This window comes from Macaca nemestrina, chromosome 14 (genome assembly GCF_043159975.1).
Source record: "Macaca nemestrina isolate mMacNem1 chromosome 14, mMacNem.hap1, whole genome shotgun sequence".
Lineage (NCBI taxonomy): Eukaryota > Metazoa > Chordata > Mammalia > Primates > Cercopithecidae > Macaca > Macaca nemestrina.
In genome coordinates this window covers 63,522,974-63,540,114 of record NC_092138.1, presented here as the reverse complement: position 1 = coordinate 63,540,114, position 17,141 = coordinate 63,522,974, and the positions used below count along the sequence as shown (strand labels likewise).

The 17,141-nt window shown below is 42.4% G+C and overlaps 1 protein-coding gene across 5 annotated transcripts in view; it reads right to left on the bottom strand.

Moving 5' to 3' along the window:
* LOC105485683 (ubiquitin associated protein 1) overlaps nt 1-17,141 on the bottom strand; it is a 74,293-nt gene that overhangs the window by 9,817 nt on the left and 47,335 nt on the right. For 3 of the 5 annotated variants that reach the window (XM_071077927.1, XM_071077929.1, XM_071077928.1), the window contains exons 3-4: nt 9,894-10,018; nt 1,561-2,484 (exon numbers count right to left, since the gene is read on the bottom strand). In XM_071077927.1, the coding sequence (XP_070934028.1) occupies nt 1,561-2,484; nt 9,894-10,018 (1,049 nt within the window). The remainder of the gene's footprint in view (nt 1-1,560; nt 2,485-9,893; nt 10,019-17,141) is intronic. The other 2 variants (XM_011748044.2, XM_071077926.1) reach the window with 1 other exon arrangement.

Sequence of the window (17,141 nt, the reverse complement as noted above, 5' to 3'; positions counted from 1 at the left end):
GTGGCGGGTGCCTGTAGTCCCAGCTACTCAGGGAGGCTGAGGCAGGAGAATGGCGTAAACTCGGGAGGCGGGGCTTGCAGTGAGCTGAGATCCGGCCACTGCACTCCAGCCTGGGCAACAGAGCGAGACTCTGTCTCAAAAAAAAAAAAAAAAAAGAGAAACACTCCAGCTCTGTTTATACCTGCAGGTGGAAGGCAGCAAATTCTCAAGCCAACAAGAAGCAGGCCTCTTCCCATCCTGAGATGAATAGGCCAGAAAGAAACTCCCACACTCAGGCTGGTCAAAGAATGACAAGTGTTCTAGTTTGAGAAAGATCTCTGCTGTTAGTTTATTGGCTTTGATCTCTAAATGGTTAATCTAACTTTAAATGAGAGGAAGGAAGTGTTGGCCAAGGACCCCTGATCTTTTCCAGGGAGCTTTTAATTTCTCTAAAGCATACAAAGTACCATGAAAAGGAAGAAGTACAGTGCTGACCAGAGTCCAACAACTGACCAAGAGGAATTAGAATGAAGCCCACTCCAAGAAGATAATAATGGTGTTCGGCACTCTATCAAGTTTACCTGGGCCAAAGTTTATGGAAGTTTACAAGCCGCTATGAGCTCTCTGACAAAAGAAGCATTCCCACAGACTATCATTGACCAAGAATGCTATTACTGGGACTTGTAAAGCAGGCCAAGATTTCATATCTTTTTACCAACTAATAGCAGGCTTGTTATGGTCTCTGACAGATATCCCACCAATACACTCAGGCTCCTTTTTGGCTCTAAGTAGTCTCTTGATGTGCTTTTACATTTAAAAAAAATCTGTAACCTGGCCAGGCACAGTGGCTCACACCTATAATCCCAGGAATTTGGGAGGTGGAGGCAGGTGGATCAACTAAGGTTCGGAGTTCGAGACCAGCCTGGGCAACATGGTAAAACCCTGTCTCTACTAAAAACACAAAAATTAGCTGGGTGTGGTGGCATATGCCTGTAGTCCCAGCCACTCAGGAGGCTGAGGCAGGAGAATTGCTTGAACCTGAGAGGTGAGGTTGCAGTGAGCCGAGATGGTGCCACTGCACTCCAGCCTGGGCGACAGAGCAAGACTCTGTTTCAAAAAAAAAGAAAAAAGAAAGAAATCTGTAAGCTGGTGTAGCAAAAGGTTCTTGACTTCTATGATTTCTATTCTAGAATGCAATAATGTGTTGTTCTGTACTGCCAGGCTTGGTGGCTCACGCCTATAATCCCAACACTTTGGGAGGCCAAGGCAGGCAGATAACTTGAAGTCAGGAGTTCGAGACCAGCCTGGGCAACATGTCGAAATCCCATCTCTACAAAAAATACAAAAAAGTTGGGCATGGTGGCACGTGCCTGTTGTCCCAGCTACTCAGGAGAGTGATGAGGTGGAAGGATCGCTTGAGCCTGGGAGGTCGAGGCTACAGTAAGGTACGATCACACCACTGTATTCCAGCCTGGGCAACAGAATGAGACCCTGTCTCGAAAAAAAACCAAACATCAAGAAAAAACATAATCCCTGTCCTCAGGAAAATATGGGAATTGGCTGGGGATTTAAAAGACTTACCGTGGGACCAGTATTTGGAGGTGATGATTCGTCTGTGCACACAGACAAAACAGAGAGGGAAGGCATCTGGGAGGATGTCAGGGCTGGCATCTCTGTGCCACTGTCCAAGTTCAAAGCTGAAAGCCCAAGAGTGTGATGCCCATTGAGCTCACTGGCACTGCTTTGGGTGGAAGGCTTTAGGGAATTCTGGAACGTGCCATTGCGGAGGCAGGATGTGCTATGGAAAGTGCTCGCCAGCTTGGCTGTCTTCTGATTGCTGTCATCAGAGTCAAGTTTGGGGAAAGACAGGGATTTGATATTGCTTACTGCAGGTATAGGGGGGAGGGACACTTTGGAAGACAGTGACATCTTTTCACAGTTGCCCAACTGTGGTAAGGTTATAAAGCCATTGGGTTTATGAAGAGGCTTGAAATCTAGGGTTGCCCGTTCCAAGGATGCCAGGACCTCCTCATCCTGTAACACGGACCCAGAGCCTCCCCTGGGCAAGTTATTGTCCAATAACTGAGCCATAATGGGTCCAGTGGTTCCTACCAGAATATTTCTCAGCTCTTCCTTCTCATCAATAGTTTTTAACTCCAGATTATCAAATGGGTCTTCTTCACACTCAAAGTCAGCAAGATTGAAATCCGCCTTTATGTGAGGTGGGCTGAGAACTTTCTGTTTTGTGGCACTACTGCTGACCCGAGTTGGTGTGAGGATGCTGTTGTGCTGCAAGCTGGCGAGGATGGGGTTAATAGGAGGTGGCATTGTGGCTGTACTGTGAGTCTTGGAGAAGCTCATTTTGCTATCGCCCTCTGGGCCACTCTTAGAATTCACTTTAGCTTCTGCTTCCGCAATTTTGCACTCTGCTTCCCGCTCGGCTTCTTCGATTTTCTTAATCTCTTCAGCCCACTCAATGGTTTTCTTTTCCAAAGAGAAGTCATACTGCAAAGATATAGCAGAGGAAGGGAGTGTGAACCCAGGTGGCTGTCCTTCCCCCCCACCCAATTCACTCCTTCCTCACTCCTGGTGCAAGAGGAGAACTGGGCAAGGCAGCATTTAAGGTGTGTGGAATGATCCCCACTTAAAAAGAGTAAGGCTTCCAATGTCCTTATAAGATTTAACCAAACTCTGTTCCTAGATTACTTGTAGAAATTATCTAGAAAGAACTCCTACAACCTCTAACCCTATATACCAGGCCAAATGTACCTTGCTACTTCCCTTCTCTCTCCTCAGGCCATTTCCTTTCCTAGAATTCTTCATTGGTGGCTCAAGCAGAGCTCAGTTACTTCTTCTGTGAAGCTTTCCTGATGACCCACTCCTTCTTTGTAACTCTTACAGCATTTGTCTCTCTCAGTCATTTGATGCTCAGCGCAGGTGACCACATGTAGTTTTCGTCTTGAATCTCTAACTTCCTCCAAAGTATCACAAGCCTCTTGTGGACAGCAACCTGCTACAGACCGTCCTTGGATCTCTATTATCTAGCACAATGTCCTAAACAAATCCCATGCTAGGTAATGATAGCCCCAAACGTTTAAGAAATACCTGTAAGGTGCCATGCATGATTCTAAACACTTTTTATGTATTAACGCTCTAGATTTTCTCAATAACCCTTTAAAGTAACTACTGTTATTCCACTTAACAGGGTCTACAACCAAGCATAAAGCTGGTAGCTAAATGGAAGAGCCTGGATTTGTACCCAGGCAGTCTGACTACAGATTCTATGCTCTTATTAAACCACTATCTATTAGATTATGATGAACAGGTTGTAGTTAAAATGCAGAAAAACGGCCGGGCGCGGTGGCTCAAGCCTGTAATCCCAGCACTTTGGGAGGCCGAGACGGGCGGATCACTAGGTCAGGAGATTGAGACCATCCTGGCTAACACGGCGAAACCCCGTCTCTACTAAAAAACACAAAAAATTAGCCGGGCGAGGTGGCGGCGCCTGTGGTCCCAGCTACTCGGGAGGCTGAGGCAGGAGAATGGCGGGAACCCGGGAGGCGGAGCTTGCAGTGAGCTGAGATCCGGCCACTGCACTCCAGCCTGGGTGACAGAGCGAGACTCCGTCTCAAAAAAAAAAAAAAAAAAAAAAAAAAAATGCAGAAAAACTTATAAGAAATCCAGGCATAGTCAGATTAAGATTTTTACAGAGCAAATTACACAAAGCGCCACTTCATGGTTCTTTAACGATGTCTTAAGTATAGCTCAATTTACAAAAATTTATTTTGCACACTTAAAAGAAATAGACCTATTATATAAAGCAACATTCACATAGGACAGGAAAACACAAAAATCTTTGGCTTTCACCCCAAAGCACTAGAGCTAAACAATGTCTGTGTGAATGTCCAAGGTTAGAGACACACTAAAGGTAAAAAAGGGGGAAAAGAGAGGTCTAACATGCTAACACCAGAATTTTAGAGAAGAAGAAAAATAGGCAAGAGCCTCTTGTCATCCTCAAGCCTTTCAAATTCAAACAACAAAAGAGAAGCCTAGAAAGGCACCTGTCAAGAAGTTACTTTAAATCCTGAACCAGTTGCTGTGCCTCAGACAGACACATGGTGGGGAATCACTGGGCTTCCTTTCTACCACTAATGGAACACTGAGAAAAGAGCAGTGGCAATGACTCTGCTTTTCTAACTGTGGAGAAAATCCAATTTTGCAATTGCTTTCCCCCAATAAAAATGGGGGCTATAACTAACTTCCCATTGCCTATAAACATTGTTCTTTGAAGTTTTATTCAAAAAACAATTGGAAATTTATTTCCTTTTCTAGCAAACACTTATTGAACTTTCGTTTTTTAGTTACCAAAGTAATGTAGAATACTTGGAACACAGAAAAACAGGGTGCGGTGCAGGGAGGGAGGGGGTTGGGGTGACAGAAATATTAAAGTAGAAAAGAATGTGGGTTTGGAGTATAATAATAAATAATATCATCTAGCATTTATGGAGTTCCAGGAACCAGAGTAAGCATTATAAATACATTATTTAACTCTTCCAACAACCTTAAAAGCTAATCATTCTCATCCTCCCTTTACAGATGAAGAAATGGAGGCTTGGAGAAGTTAAAAAAATCTGTCCAAGATTATACAGCTATTACAGGTCAATTCTCCAGCACATGTATGAGTGACACCAGAGGATGTTCTAAACCATGACACTAAGGGCTACCTCACGTGAGCCACATTCAACAGAAGCTTTCTGGACCCTAGAAGCAAGGGCTGTGTATATTTTACTGGCTCACTTTCAAGAAATTTTAGCTGAAAAGTTGTGTTTGTATTGTCATGCAAAGGCAAATATGACAGAGGAACTTTCAAGTCATCTGTCTAGAGCTCTAGGTCTGACTGTTCTCTTTGGGTATGGAGGGGACCAGATACAACACTACAACCTAATTCCCCATGGAGACTCCAGGCAAAGTTTAAGGCTGCTTTGTAACCCACACAGCCTTGGTCTCCTTTGGGAGGCCAAGATGGGCGGATCACTTGAGGTGAGGAGTTTGAGACCAGCCTAGTCAACATGGCGAAACCCTGTCTCTACTAAAAACACAAAAATTAGCCAGGCATGGTGGCACACGCCAGTAGTCCCAGCTACTCAGGAGGCTGAGGCAGGAGAATCTCTTGAAGCTGGGAGGTGGAGGTTGCAGTGAGTCAAGATGGCGCCACTGCACTCCAGCCTGGGCAAAAGAACAAGACTCCACCTCAAAATAAAGGTTGCTTTGTGCATCAGAGAACAAAAATATTTCACCTGGCCCACACTGGAATGCAGCTGTTAGCCCTGATCTCCTTTTGTGATCAGTGGGTGCTATGAGCACAGTGAGCGCAATACCATGCGTTTATTAGTGCTTCAGACTGACCAAACAAATGGGAAATTCCCAGCAAAGCCTAAATCGACAACAATTTGGGAATCAAAACAAGTTTTCTGAATGCATCAATAAAGCAATAAATAATGAGAAACAAGACAGGTGTTTTTAAATCATATTGCTAAGAATATCATGTACACAAGTAAGTATTTAATGACTATTTGTTCTTGCCAATAAAAAAATTCTCAGACCAATAAAACAAGGAAAAATGTTATAAAGTAAGTCTATCTCTCTTCTGGTCCAATAAAGTCTCCATACACAAAAGGAACATTAATTCAGTATTAAAGATGCTTAATATAAGATGCTTGACATCATTAGTCATGAAAGAAATGCAAATAAAAACCACAATGAGAGACAACTTCTCACCCACAAGAATGTATATAATGAAAACAAGTTAATAAGACTTGGCAAGGAAGTGAAGAAATTGGTACCCTCTTGTGCTGCTGGGATTGTAAAATTGTGCAGCCACTTTGGAAAAATACTCTAGTGTTCTTTAAAATGTTAAACATAGAGTTACCATGACCCAGCAATTCCACTCCTTTACATTATACCCAAGAAAACTGAAAACATGTGTCCACACAAAAATCTGTTTACAGATGTTCAGAGCATCATTATTCATAAGAGGCAAAAAGTGGAAACTACCACAATGTCCATCAACTGATGAACAGATGAACAAAGTGTGTTATATCCAAACAATGAAATATTATTCACCTATAAAAATAAATGAAGTACTAATACCTCATTCATACAACGTGGATAAACCTTGAGAACATTATGCTAAGTGAATAAGCCAGTCACCAAGGCTACGACTGCAGAATTCCATTTATATGAAATGGCCAGAATAGGCAAACCCATAGAGACAGAAAGTAGATAGCAGTTGCCAGAGGCTGCAAGGAGGGGAGAATGGGGATACTCTCATGGATACTGGGTTTCCTTTTGGAGTGATTAAAATGTTCGGGAATTAGATAGTAATAATTGTTACACAACTATGTGAATATACTAAAAATCACTGAACTGTATGTATACCTTAAAAAGGTGAATTTTGGCCAGGCATGGTGGCTCACACCTGTAATCCCAGCACTTTGGGAGGCTGAGGTGGGCAGATCACTTGAGGCCAGGAGCTCAAGACCAGACTGGGCAACATGATGAAACTCCATCTCTACAAAAAATACAAAAATTAGCCAGGCATGATGGTGCATGCCAATAGTCCCAGCTACTCAGGAGGCTGAGGAGGGAGGATCACCAAGCTCAGGGAGGTCAAGGCTGCAGTAAGCCACGATTGCGCCACTAGACTCCACCCTGGGTGACAGAATGAGACTGTGTCTACAAATAAGCAAAAAAAAAGTATTTAAAAAAAAAAGGTAAATTTCATGGTATGTGAATAAAGATTTTTTTTTCTCCCAAAAGTAACTGAAGTTCCCTCATTATGATTACTTACTGCATATAGACTTTGGAAGATAAAAAAAAGTAATACCTTTTAGAGTAAAATGGTGATGCCTTAGTTAATTCTAGAAAAACAAAACTTCTTTTCCTGAAAGTTGCATTTTTTTTTTTTCTTTGAGATAGAGTCTCGCTCTGTTGCCCAGGCTGGAGTGCAGTGGCGCGATCTCGGCTCACTGCAAGCTCCGCCTCCCGGGTTCCCGCTATTCTCCTGCCTCAGCCTCCCGAGTAGCTGGGACTACAGGCGCCCGTCACCACTTTTTGTCTTTTTTCAGTAGAGACGGGGTTTCACTGTGTTAGCCAGGATGGTCTCGATCTGACCTCGTGATCCGCCCGTCTCGGCCTCCCAAAGTGCTGGGATTACAGGCGTGAGCCACTGCGCCTGGCCAAAAGTTGCATTTTTAAAAATCTTCTTAAGTCACAGGAAGAGTTACAGTAAGTATCATATTTTTCTGTTTCTCTAGGTAACTTCTCTCAACTGTAAGTACCTTGAGGACAGTGATTAAGGAATTTATCTCTACCTTGAGTGTCCAATAGACCACCTCTCAAAAGCAGGCATTCAGTAAATGTGTACTGCAGTAAGTAACACAGGGCTATTTGTTGCTTTCAAGGAGTAATTCAGTACATTTCTATATAACTGAGCCTTAAAGATGGGAGGATTGAGAAAGAAGCCCTCGAGGAGATAACATTTATGTGCAATCTAGAATAGATTTAAACGGAATTTTCAGTATAGTGAGAAAAAGAATATTCCAGGTGGAGATAACGGCTCATGAGCAGAAGCAGCATACAGAGAGATAACGCACAAGGTCTAACAGACTACTAGTAATGTGGTTTGGAGGGAACATGGAGGTGATGAGCTAAATTGCTCTGCCATAACCTTATGTCTAGACTAGACTCAATAAGGACTGGTCAGTCACTGAACCCTTTTGAACAGTTATGAAAAGGGATGTGACAATTTAAAACTTTAAGATCATGCTAGATCTTAAACTTCTAGAAACAATGTAAAAAAATAGAAGGAAAACACTGCAAGCAGAAGGGCCAATTAAAGAGGCTACTGCAACAGCCCACATGAAAAATGAGGTCAGGCTGAACTGCAATGTGAGACACAGCAAATCTAACTTGAGTGACTGAAAAGAGAATGAGGACATTAACAAAGAGAGGGAAAGAGGTGAAGAAACTAGTTAAATGGGCAATGGGAATTTGTTGTGTGTGAGGTACAGAGCCCCAGGAATATACAACTAACAGGGTAAACAAAATCTGTATGTATATATAACAATGTGAGCCAGGCAGCAATATAGGAGCTATAAGAAACAATAATAAGAGAATACAGTCATAATGACAAGGATACACTCTAAAAAATGCATGTTAGGTGATTTCACTGGTGAGGGCAGAAGTGTACTTACACAAACCTAGATGGTACAGCCTGCTATACACCTAGGCTATATGGTATTGCTATGGTACAGTATTGCTCTGAGGCTACAAACCTGTATAGCATGTTACTGTACTGAATACTGTAGGCAATTGTAGCACAATGGCAAGTATTTATGTATCTAAACCTATCTAAACATAGAAAAGGTACAGTAAAAATATGGAATAAAAGATTAAAAATAGGCTGGGTACAGTGGCTCATGCCTGTAATCCCAGCATTTAGTGAGGTCGAGGTGGGCGGATCAACTGAGGTCAGGAGTTCAAGATCAGCCTGACTAACATGGTGAAACCCTGTCTCTACTAAAAATACAAAATTAGATGGGCGTGGCGGTGCACACCTGTAATCCCAGCTACTCAGGAGGCTGAGGCAGGAGAATCCCTTGAACCCAGGAGGTGGAGGTGAAGGTGGAGGTGGAGGTTGCAGTGAGCCAAGATCGCACCATTGCACTCCAGCCTGGGCAACAAGAATGAAACTCCGTCTCAAAAAAGAAAAAAAAAAAGATTTAAAATGGTCCACCTGTATAGGGCACTTACCATAAATGGAGCTTGCAGGACTGGACGTTGCTCTGGGTAAGTGAATGGTGGGTAAATGTGAAGGCCTAGGACATTACTGTACAGTAGTACTACAGACTTTATAAACACTTAGACTATACTAAATTTATAAAAAACAGTTTTTCTCTCAATAATAAATTAACTCGAGCTTACTGTGACTTTTTTTAACTTTATAAACATTAAATTTTTTAAACTTTTTTACTCTTCTGAACTAAGCCTAAAACACAAACACATCATACAACTGTACCAAAACATTTTTCTTTATACCCTTATTCTATAAGCTTTTGGATCTTTACTTTTTTTTTTTTTTTTTTTTTACTTTTTAAACTTCTTTCTTAAAAATGAAGCCACAAACACACACACATCAGCCTAGGCCTACGGGATCATCAGCATCACTGTTTTCCACCTCCCCATCTTGTCTCACGGGATGGTCTTCAGGATCAATACATGCATGGAGCTGTCATCTCCTATGATCACAATGCCCTCCTGTGGAATATCTCCTGAAGGACCTACCTGAGGCTGTTTTACAGTTAACTTTTTCAATAAGTAGAAAGATAATGCTAAAAAGTATAGCATAGTAATACGTAAATGAGTAACACAGTCATTTATTTGTATTACATACTATACTGAATTGTACGTGCTATACTTTTATAAGACTGTCAGTGCAGTAGATGTGTTTATACCAGCATCACCACAAACACTTGAGTAATGCATTGTGCTACCATGTTACAATGGCTACTACTATGTCACTATGTGATAGGTACATACATATATATATATATATATCTCCTTCCCCCCCCCTCCCAGTAGAGATGAGGTCTCATTAAGTTGCCCAGCCTGGTCTCAAACTCCTGAGCTCCAGTGATCCTCCCACCTTGGCCACCCACAGTGCTAGGATCACAAGCGTGAGCCACCATGTCCAGCCCCTTATAATTTTATGGGACCACTATTGTATATGCGGTCCATCGTTGACCAAAACGTGATTCTGCTTGCAACTGTAGTTTTTTTATTTCACTATACATCAAATTCTTACTCTTTAAACTTTTAAATGCACTAAACTTTAACTAAAAATTACCACTTACCTGTACTTCTCTGACAACCTGCAAACAATCAGGCAAGGAGAAGCCAATAGGTAGACCAACTTTAGCTGGTGTTTTGAATTTGTCTCCTATCTTAAATGGGACATCATCAAGGTAACTGAAAGTCCCTATAATCAAAAATAAAGTAGAAAATATCAGCAAAGAACTTCATTATTTGTTTTGCCATAATCTTATGTCTAACGGATATGCATTAATTTTTGCTATCCTAAGTCTAGAAGTTACAGAGTTCCTTCTCTGACTGCTTACCTTTTCCTTGACCCTAAATCTCTGAGAAGGAAATTCTACTCATTCAGTATTATTAGGAGTTTATTTTCAATGGCACTTAGTGTAAAAGCCAAAGTACTCACAGCGGCCTAAGAGGCCTTCCCCATCGCCCACAGTCTCTCTGCCCTCACCTCCTTTCAGTCATTCTCTGGCTCACTGTACTAAGTTATGGTGACTGCTGCTCTTAAAGATGACAGGCTCCATCCACCTCAAAAATTCTGTACTGACTGTTCCTTCTAACTGGAACACTCTTCTGTCACATGACTCACTCCTTCAAGTTTCTGCTCAAATGTTACCTTCTCAGTGAGGCTTACGCTGACCCACCCTACTTAAAAGTACTACCCCACCCTCACTACAATACTCCCATATTACCATCTTTTCCCCATAACACTTATTGCCTTCTAACATTATAAATTGACTTTTTAATTATATTTATTGTTTCTCTTTCCCAAAGAAATATAGGCTCCTTGTGGGCAAGTATTTAAGTCTATCTTATTCAATGATGTATTTTCAAAACCTTCAGCACTGTCTGGCACACATCAACATTTAATAAACACTGCTGAACGGATGAGACTCCCCAGAAAAGAATCTCCTTGATTAGGATTCACTACTTTAGAAAAAAATCATTTTTAATTAATACAAAGAACTACTCCCAGCCTGATCAACATGGCGAAACCCCGTCTCTACTAAAAATACAAAAACTGGCCGGGCATGGTGGCGTGTGCCTGTAAACCCAGCTACTCAGGAGGGTAAGGCAGGAGAATCGCTTGAACCCAGGAGATGGAGGTTGCAGTGAGCTGAGATTGCACCACTGCATTCCAGCCTGAGCAACAGAGTGAGACTCCATCTCAAAAAAAAAAAAAAAAAGAGCCGGGCACGGTGGCTCAAGCCTGTAATCCCAGCACTTTGGGAGGCCGAGACGGGCAGATCACGAGGTCAGGAGATCGAGACCATCCTGGCTAACACGGTGAAACCCCATCTCTACTAAGAAATACAAAAAACTAGCCGGGCGAGGTGGCGGGCGCCTGTAGTCCCAGCTGCTCGGGAGGCTGAGGCAGGGGAATGGCGTGAACCCCGGAGGCAGAGCTTGCAGTGAGCCGAGATTGCGCCACTGCACTCCAGCCTGGGCGACAGAGCGAGACTCTGTCTCAAAAAAAAAAAAAAGAATTACCCTAGCTTAAAAAAAACTACATTCTAAAACAACATGGAAATACTTAAGCAGCACAACACTTACATGAAAAAGGGAAAACCAGACAAAATCATGGGATTCTGAGTAAGATTATCAGGAACACAAGCCATACACAATGGAGCTGCTTTAATCTCCTAAAGGTTCTTTGCCCGTCATAACTGAACAACATGGAAAGACCAGAACATGACCATCTATTCACAGGGTCAGATAAAAGGAAAATGCCTGTTGTATATGACTCGATAGCTATATACTCCAAAGGGGGCCATGTTTTCTTTTCTGGAGCAGCTCTGGGAGGCTAATTTACTGGCAGAACCATCGTGGACAATGAAATACAATTGATAAAATAAATTTTGTTTTTCAATATTGGCAGCTGGTAAAGGAAGGTTTACCTCTCAGCCTCACACTATTTTCTTGGGTGCTCACAGACACAGAATAAGACAATTACACTTCTTCCACGAAGATGACTTCTTTCCTTAGAAGAACTGTGTAGATCTCAAGAATTATCAAGGTCAGAAAATATCTGTAATCTTGTTGTCATTCCCATTTCCTGGGATAGGTATTCTGCAGATACACCTGAAACTCTCCATTAGGAAGAATGCCCCTACTCCCAACCCTTGTAGGAATGGGTGTCTTTCCCATCTAACTTCTGGCCAGAACTAAAACATTTGAACTATCACTCACTTAGCTAGCAAATTAAATTCACAACTGTGTTCAATTTAGTAATTTAACACTCTTGGAAATCACCATATTTATTAATACCCTAGGAAATTTTCCAAGTGTGGTCATACTTTTAGATGTGCTATTTTCATGGCTGGCAATGCCTATCACATCCCTACCCTTATTTACTTGAGTAATTATTATTTAGCCCTTTAAGAATAAACTCAAGAGGCCGGGTGCAGTGGCCCAAGCCGAATCTTACCACTTTGGAAGGCCAAGGCAGGTGGATCACCTGAGGTCAGGAGTTTGAGACCAGCCTGGCCAACATGGTGAAACCCCATCTCTACTAAAAATACAGAAATGCGCCGGGCGTAGTGGCACACGCCTGTTGTCCCAGCTACTTGGGAGGCTGAGGCAGGAGAATTGCTTGAACCTAGGAGGCAGAGGGTGCAGTGAGCCTCAAGAACAACTCCTTTGTCAATCTCAGAATACCCAGTTAATACTATCACCTTAGGACTTACCTCTACGTACTGTTAATAGTTCATTTTCATAACCTTCCTACAGAGAGTTTGAGCAAGAATTTGAGTGTCCCTTAACAGGGGAGAAATGTTTCATATCTGTATCACCCAAACTCAGTATAATATATGGCTGATGAAATTTGTTCAATGAATGAAGGATTAATAATAAAGACATGCCTTTGGCTGGGCACGGTGGCTCACACCTCTAATCTCAGCACTTTGGGAGGCTGAGTCAGGTGGAAGTCAGGAGTTCGAGACCAGCCTGGCGAACATGGTGAAACCCCATCTCTACTAAAAATACAAAAAATTAGCCAGACATGGTGGCGCATGCCTGTAATCCCAGCTTCTTGGGCAGCTGAGGCAGAAGAATTGCTTGGACCTGGGAGGCAGAATTTGCAGTGAGCCGAGAATGCGCCAGTGCACTCCAGCCTGGGCAACAAGAGCGAAACTCTGTCTCAAAAAAAAATAAAAATAAAGACAACCCCTAACCCAACATACATATATATATAATTTTTTTAAGAGACATTTGCCCAGGCTGGAGTACGGTGGTGCTATCATGGCTCACTGCATCCTTGCCCTCTGGGGCCCAAGTAATCCTCCCACCTCGGCCTCCTGAGTAGCTAAGACAGGGTCTCATTATGTCGCCCAGGCTAGTCTCCAAGTTCTGGGCTCAAGCATTCTTCCCGCCTCAGCCTCTCAAATTGCTGGGATTACAGACACGAACTATCACACCCAGTTCCAACTTATATTTAATATGAAAATTGAAAATTATTTGCCCAAAAATGACAAGGCTAGTCATGCAAATGTTTTTAACAGATTACTCATACATGATACAAGCATATGTCTGAGATCTGAACAAAGCTACAAAAACGTACCAGACAGATGTCATCCCCCGCACCAGCACCACCAAAAAAGTGCCGGGAGCCACCACAGCTTACCAACAAAACTAAGTGTTGATTACAACACTTACACTCTACGGCACTTATAAAATGCTTATATTTTAAAAGATTAGAACAAAAGTTCTTTCTAATTTTAAAGAATTTTTGTCTGTTTTCTTTGAAAATAGGGACTCAAATGTTATTGAAAGATTCTAACTTTGGCTAGTATCCTGATTAACTGGAAACAAAGCAGAAACTTTGGCACTAAGAATCACTGGAAAGATTTACAGTCAAGTTAACAAGCACACAATTAAGTCTTTTGTTTAACACTAATAAGCATAGATGATACACAAAAATGATAAAATCTATCCACATTAATAACTATATTTGGCCGGATGTGGTAGCTCACGCCTGTAATCCCAGCAATTTGGGAGTCCAAGGCAGGCAGATCACGAGGTCAGGAGTTTGAGACCAGCCTGGCCAGCATGGTGAAATCCCGTCTCTATTAAAAATACAAAAAATTAACTGGGCATGGTGGCGTGCCCATGTAATTCCAGCTACTCAGGAGGCTGAAGCAGGAGAACTGCTTTAACCTGGGAGGCAGAAGTTGCAGTGAACTGAGATCACACCACTGCACTCCAGCCTGGGCGACAGGGCAAGACTCCATTTCAATAATAATAATAACAACTAAATTTTCTTAAATAACCCGTTCTATTGTAGATTGGTAACAAGGAGTTGAGGGAGAAAAACTACAAAAAAAAGTACTGTGCTAAAGATATGAGGCTGGGCGTGGTGGTTCACGCCTGTAATCCTAGCACTTTGGGAGGCAGAGGTGGGTGGATCACCTGAGGTCAGGAGTTCGAGACCAGCCTGGCCAACATGGTAAAACCCCGTCTCTACTAAAAATACAAAAATTAGGGGCCAAGCATGGTGGCTTACACCTGTAATCCCAGCATTCTGGGAGGCTGAGGCAGGCAGATCATGAGGTCAGGAGATTGAGACCATCCTGGCCAACACGGTGAAACCCCATCTCTACTAAAAATATAAAAATTAGCCGGGCGTGGTGGCACATTCCACTCAGGAGTCTGAGGCAGGAGAATCGCTTGAACCTGGGAGTCGAAGGTTGCAGTGAGCTGAGATGACTCCACTGCGCTCCCGCCTGGCGATAGAGCAAGACTCCATGTCAGGCCGGGTACAGTGGCTCACGCCTGTAATCCCAGCACTTTGGAAGGCTGAGGCAGGCAGATCACGAGATCAGGAGTTCGAGACCAGACTGACCACCATGATGAAACCCCATCTCTACCAAAAATACAAAAATTAGCCGGGCGTGGTGGCACGTGCCTGTAGTCCCAGCTACTCGGAAGGCTAAGGCAGGAGAATCGCTTGAACCTGGGATGCAGAGGTTGCAGTGAGCCTAGATCACGTCACTGCACTGCAGCCTGGGAGACAGAGCAAGACTCCATCTCAAAAAAAATAATAAATGAATAAAAGATATTAGTCAAATAAAATCCTGTTAAAAAAAAAAAAGTGATTTCCTTGCCTACCTTTCAGATAGCAAACTATTATAATGTGATATACACTGATAAACTTATATTCTATAAATCAAACTAGGTCCTGGCTTAGGGACAGAAAAGATGAGGTAGAATACCTTTAAAGGGTTGCTGTTTCCCTTCACTAGCACCAATTGCACGTATCTGGTTTAAAAACCAGCTTCCTTTCACTAACAAAGCCAATGCCATTGTGATTTATTTAGCACATCCCCCAACCCTCCAGGGTCTTAGTACTTTAAAAGCTTTACTAAGAGAGAATGAACAAATAGTTCGGTAATTACTGGAAGGAGGAGGTAAGATAAAGGGCAAAAAGGCATTTAAAGAGATGGGAACGTGGCCAGGCAAAGTGGCTCACACCTGTAATCCCAGCACTTTGGGAGGCAGAGGCGGGTGGATCACCTGAGGTCAGGATTTCAAGACCAGCCTGGCCAACATGGTGAAACCTCCGTCTCTACTAAAAATACAAAAAAACTTAGCTAGTCCTGGTGGTGCACACCTGTAATCCCAGCTACTTGGGAAACTGAGGCAGGAGAATCGCTTGAACCCAGAAGGCGGAGGCTGCAGTGAGCCAAAATCATGCTACTGCACTCCAGCCTGGGCCACTGAGACTCCATCTCCAAAAAAAAAAAAGGAACAAAGAAAGCAGTATTTGTAATAATGGATAGAGACTACCGTTAACTACTATTAATGATGGTGCTGTGAAAATTACAAAATATATTTCTTCCAAATATAACCAATTATGTCTCAGGAATTTTCTTTTCTTTTTGAGATGAAGTCTCGCTCTGTCACCCAGGCTGGAGTGCAGTGGTGCGATCTCGGCTCACTGCCAGCTCCGCCTTCTGGGTTCACGCCATTCTCCTGCCTCAGCCTCTTGAATAGCTGGGACTACAGGCGCCCACCACCACGCCCGGCTAATTTTTTGTATTTTTAGTAGAGATGGGGTTTCACGGTGTTAGCTAGGATGGTCTCCATCTCCTGACCTCGTGATTCGCCCGCCTCAGCCTCCCAAAGTGCTGGGATTACAGGCATCAGCCACCGCGCCCGGTTTCTTTTTTAAGAAAGGGTCTTGCTCTGTCACCCAGGCTGGAGTGCAGTGACGTCATCACCTCTCACTGCAGCCTAATTCTCCTGAGCTCAAGTGATCCTCCCACCTCAGCCTCCTGAGTAGTTGGGACTACAGGCATGCACCACCATGCCCAGCTAATTTTTTAATTTTTTTTTGTAGAGATGAGGGCTCACTTTGTTGCCCAGGCTGGTCTCAAATTCCCAGACTGAGGTGATCCTCCCACCTCAGCCTCCCAAAGTGGAACTGTCCATTTTTATCCAATGTATCAAGAATTTAAAATATTATAAAGCTAACAAATTTCTGCCTCAACCTCAAATACCTTTTAGTTTCAGTCCTCATTACTGAAAATCTTCCTAAAATATTTGAGTCCATTTTCCTAAGTTCAATTTTTTACACAGCCACTAAGTGCATGCCTAATGGCTGTGGTTGTGGAAGCTCCTTGAAGTTAGGTTCTGCACACCACTTGGGTGGAAGACAGTTAGTGGGCAGAATATGTAACAACTCAGGATGAACTCTGGGAAGATTTCATTTGTTTCTTTCTAAACTGCTGATATGCCTATGATTCTGTAACCTGCCCATTTTTCTAAAAAAAGGTACAATTCCAGGTAGGGGGAGAAATTCCCAATAGAGGAGAGCAACTGCATTATATTTAGTTCAGGTTTTATTCTGAGGAGATTCAAATTGAGCTTTTTAAAAAAAGAGTAAGATCAAACTTAAAATTAGGTGAAAATCTGCAATTCCACAACCAGTTATCACCATCTTAAAGTCATCAGTGTCTACTGCAGCAAGGGGTTTAAAATAAATAAATAAATAAAACAAACAAAACTATCTTAAAGCCACAGGCCAGGTAACACTTGCAAAATCACAAATATACAAAATTATATAGATATCTGTTGTAAGATGTGAAATCACAAGAAAATGTTACTTATATCCTAACAACAAAACAAGCCACATAATCTACAAAATCAGCTTTTTAATATACATTGTCTGGCATTCAATTAAAAATTATAAGACACAGAAAGAAGCAAGAAAATGTGATCCAGAATTAAGAAAGGAACCAGTCATCAGACTCAAATTCAGGGACAGCCAAGATATTGTAAACATCAGA